The following is a 4,469-nucleotide window of genomic DNA, read 5'->3' as shown; positions in this document are numbered from 1 at the left end:
GGCTCAAATTCAAAACTGCTGACGGGATCTGGATCAAGACAGTCCTTATGTTCTCGAGATAGGTGACGTTGGTAACCAGAATATGTACGAAAAACAATTGGACAACCAGGCTCTCCACAGTCCAAGCACAGAGACCTTCCGGGATACAATCCTTGCTCAAACTTCAAATGTCTAAATAACACTGAACAACTGGTGTGGTGTACCTTGCAAATGTAACATGTACATTGTTGGTCAAAGTGTATCGGTCTTCAAACTTCACAGTGAAGAAGCCTCGCTCTGATTTCTTTTACCCGAGGAGTCTCTTTCACTTTGCTGACGTCGATGCCATACACGGTGGTTTGGATGAAGATGAAGAAGCTGGACAGCGCATCATCATACGACACGGCAAAAGCATAATGCGCCTTGAAGAGCTCATCAAAGGCAGCAACTGGGGTCTGCATCCTGCAGGGAATGGCCTTCTGGTCCAGGATGATGTAGAAGTCCTGGATGCTGTTGCTTCTTTCTCCGACACCGAGAAGAAAGAGCTGTTTGGGGCCAGTTTCTTTAAGGAAGGTCTCCATGCTTGACCCCACCTGAGAGAGAGAGAGAGAATTAAGGTTTTTACTCAAGTCATTTTAATTCATGTGCGACTGACTGTATGAATGAATGTGCGCAATACACAACTTGATGAATTAATATTTGATAGATGTACACAAGTAATTAATTCAGGGATGGATCTATGAATGTACACAACAGTAATTAATTTTTGTGTGATGAATGGATGGATGACTTTTTAAAAAAAAAAACAATTGAACCGCACCCCCCCCAATTACCCTGCCATATTGGCTCCTGAAAGAATTACATCAGCTGACATGAAAACCTTGCATCAGTGATGTACTGTCCTAAGAAAATACCTTCATGAACTTGATCAGGCGTCTAGCAGCCTCCGATGCGCTCATCTTGTTGGACTTCTTGCCTTTAACTGTTGGAGGCAAGAGGTGAAGCAGCAGAAGGATGGCGGCCATCTCAGAGTCCCACTCTTCAGAATGCCACACTGCAGAATTAGAAGTAACACTATAAAATGTCTTTTATTTCCTTATAAGCATTACAGCATCAACTTATAGTAAAGTTTTCTTAAATTACAGCATGGATTGAATATGGTTAGCAGTAAGGTGCAGTATGTGATTTGTAGTCAAGGGGCCAAAAACATGAAAGAACACAACACTGTCCTCTTTTGTTGTGTACACTAAAGGCATGTGCAATCTACTGTGTCCACTATTCAATTAACACTTACCATCATCAGACTCCTGTTGTGCAGACAGAAGTAGCTCATCCACATGCGGACCTGGGGTTAGATTCTTGCAGCAATCTGCGATGACTCTCGGTTTGAAAAATGTTGGCCACTTGGACAGGAATTTACCAGACACCTCCTCACCAAAGATCATTGTGAAGTCTTGGTCGATCTTAAACAGAAAACATTTGTGTGTGTGTGTGAATGAGAACACCATTGTAATGGTGCTATGGGTGTCAATAAACAGTCAAGCAAAATAAGGCAATCACAAAGTTGTCAGCAATTCATTTTATGCTTACCAAGCCAGGTGTATCCAAGAATCTGGGAAAGAGATCCAGGACAGTAGAGGCAGTATCCGGGTCTTGAACCACCTTTTGCCTGTGCTGGAATGTTGCCTTCATCTTATTTTTGACAAGGGTCGTATCACTTGAGTGTTTCATCACCGATATGGCTTCCCTGCATTCATCACCGGTCAACTGCTTCTCATCTGAACGGATACTGCGTGGCGTCTTGGGGCCCTCTTGGAAAGTGGTCCTGGATTTCTTGTTGTCTTGAACAGAGTTCCGCTGAACAGTTTTCAGCCTCCACGCTAGGTAGCCGGAACCACTCTGGTGATCATAGAAATGTTCCTGTTGATAAAGAAAAACACATCGACTCACATCAACTGAGAAAAAACTCCAGGAAAACCCTTTAACAGGGAAAACATTGTAGAAACCTCAGGGTGAGCAACAGAGGAGGGATCCCTGACCCAGGACTGGCATACTTGCAATAGATGTTGTATACAGAAAACACAGAATGTATGGGGATGTATTACTGTTTATACTCACATAGCCATTCCTGGAATCCGGGTCCTTCAATTTAGGGAACAGTGTTGTAATCCCAAATGCGTAGAGGATCCGCACATTCACCGGAGGAACCCTCCTGAAAAGAGATAGATGTGTCATTCCTCCAAATGCATCCATGATGGATGCAACTAAAAGGGAAAAAGTTAATCTTCAGAGGTCTCACAGAGGCTTTCTCCTAAAGTCTGAAAAAACAAAACTAAGACTAAGACCAAATAAAAAGTAGTCAATTCCTCAAACTAAAAACTACACTAAAACTGATTCATCACTTGTTAAATAGCTAAATAAAAATAAAAACTAATAAAAAATTGAAAACTATAATAACCTTGATGTGCACATGGTTGTGGGTGAAGACCTAATCGGCAGCGACTTTTGGAGATAAAAAAAACAACCACAACCTGTTATTGCAAGTGCATTCACTTACCCATGGCTCTCCACCATATCTGCCACAAGAATGTTTACCATCTTTCTTCTTGTAACATCACAAATGGTGCTTGTTTTCTCGTACTCTTTGAATATTTCGTTTCCACCAGGCTTTGAATACAGAGCAACTCTAACATTCTGAAACGACAATTGCACAACATTCACACTGCAGGTACAGTAGGTATTTCAACCTGTGCCCTGGGCTGATGTAACAGTTGGTTAGGGGGTGCATGATAAATGAGAATTAGCTAACATAACAAAGCTCTGGGTCTTCAGTCTGACACCTACTGAAGCTGCAGTACTAATATACTTATTGTGAAATTTGAATGTAAGGTTTGACATCGGTCTAATTGACGTCAGGGTTAATATCAGGTGGTTAACTTACATCTCTTGCAACGTTGCTATCCAGGGGTCCTTCAACCAGGTGTCGTTTCCGAGCTTTGGTAGATTCCAGTATCAGCGGTGAGTCAGAACCTGATGATGACCCTTGGGATGCACGTGATGGTGATGGTGACCAGTCTGATAAAGATGAGCCCTCTGAGAACTCCTCCTCAGCATTGCTACCTAAGAAAACACACAGCCTTGCATTGTAAATGACGCAACTGGCCACGAGAGGGAACGAGTTACAGCTCTTTTGTATAAAACAGACTCAAATCTTTAAAAATTAAAAATATAAGCCTGCAATCCCTTACCATCACATTCTTCGGCCTTGAAAGACACCCCAGATGACTTCAAGAGTTCATCAAATATGTCTGGATCCACTTCCACGTTAGAGGAATCCTTCAGGCTCAAGGAAGCAGAACCTGGCAAATTGAATTTTGCCAGCACTAAAACAGAAGATACTGTAGTCGATAAGCAATATTTGGGAGGGACAAACATGCATTAATGAACAGAGCTGATGAACTATAAACACACCGGAGTTAGCAGGAGCTAATTTTCATCTGTAGTCTTGAGGAAAAACATTGGAAAACCCTAAATGCACAAATAAACATGACAGTCAAATTAACCTAAGTTACCTGCTTGCAAAAACTGGGAGTAATTGTACTCGTCCTCCGCCTGTGGTACCCTGACCCATTTGCTGACTCCTTTATACTCTACAGGAACCAGCATGTTGCTTCAAAGACAAGAATGGCATAAATTATTATTCCTAATTTCTTACATTTACACCCAGTGTTTCCCATGGGGTGGGTAATTTGAACACTGTACAATTACCGCGACTACCACGCACATGACACTGATGGTGATGAAGGAAGGTGAAAAGCTGTTAAAAAAACAAAACAAACACTATATACTGTATGTATATATATATATATATATTTCTTTTTTTTTTTCTTCTTAGTGAGAGACTGTAGCAGACCCAAACGCCCACTGTCACACATTTAACCTAACACTACCAAACACAATGTAGGCCTATTTACAATGTGCCTTGCACATGTGTAATGTTGTCATACTATACTCGTATAGTGTACAACCTTTTCAATACATTCCTATTACTCAAAAAGCCTTTCCTTTATAGACACTTTTAATAATTTGAAGAACTAATATTAGCTAAACCCTGGTCCAGCATAGTGTGGCCAGGGCTAGTGAGCTAAGCTAACGTTAGCTAGCTAGCCAACTTCGCTAGCTAGCTAGCGGCCAAAGTCAACCACAAAAAACTAAACAAAACGCTAATATCAATCCAAAAGAGACAATTTTATCGACCAAAACTTAACTTACCGTAGAAAGAAGAGATTTGGACGAGAAGTATGACTGCAGTCTGAGTGCTGACTCTGTGTGTGCCACCAGTGTGCCAGTCACTGCCAGGGCGAGCGATTCAATCGGTGGGTGTGGCCAATTTAACTAGCCAGAGTGTAAATTCAGAGTGATTCTCATAACGACGGAAATCAACACTGACACTATCAGGAACTGACTCTAGGGGGAGTTAATTTTGATCA

At 41.6% G+C, this 4,469-nt stretch overlaps 1 protein-coding gene across 1 annotated transcript; it reads right to left on the bottom strand.

Annotated features, from left to right (window-relative positions):
* Positions 1 to 248: 248 nt before the first annotated feature.
* LOC146972325 (uncharacterized) lies at positions 249 to 3,645 on the bottom strand. The gene is made up of 9 exons (XM_085803350.1): positions 3,552 to 3,645; positions 3,228 to 3,362; positions 2,921 to 3,099; positions 2,537 to 2,673; positions 2,098 to 2,191; positions 1,570 to 1,899; positions 1,268 to 1,442; positions 894 to 1,033; positions 249 to 572 (listed from the first exon to the last, which is right to left on the bottom strand). The coding sequence occupies exons 1-9, from the start codon at positions 3,643 to 3,645 to the stop codon at positions 249 to 251; spliced, it is 1,608 nt and encodes a 535-aa protein (XP_085659476.1).
* Positions 3,646 to 4,469: the final 824 nt, after the last annotated feature.

The sequence above is a fragment of the Trachurus japonicus genome, chromosome 16 (genome assembly GCF_045865225.1).
Source record: "Trachurus japonicus isolate A0001 chromosome 16, Traja_1.0".
NCBI classification, from domain to species: Eukaryota; Metazoa; Chordata; class Actinopteri; order Carangiformes; family Carangidae; genus Trachurus; species Trachurus japonicus.
The sequence above is the reverse complement of the archived record's forward strand: the minus strand, read 5'-3'. Positions and strand labels throughout refer to the sequence as shown.

Excerpts from the sequence above, each read along its gene's own strand:
- LOC146972325 (XM_085803350.1), bottom strand. The coding sequence starts at position 3,645 with ATGCTGGTTCCTGTAGAGTATAAAGGAGTCAGCAAATGGGTCAGGGTA. Across the intron at positions 3,363-3,551 it reads CTCCCAGTTTTTGCAAGCAG|TGCTGGCAAAATTCAATTTG; the intron begins GTAACTTAGGTT and ends CTTCTGTTTTAG. Across the intron at positions 2,192-2,536 it reads GATATGGTGGAGAGCCATGG|GAGGGTTCCTCCGGTGAATG; the intron begins GTAAGTGAATGC and ends ATCTCTTTTCAG.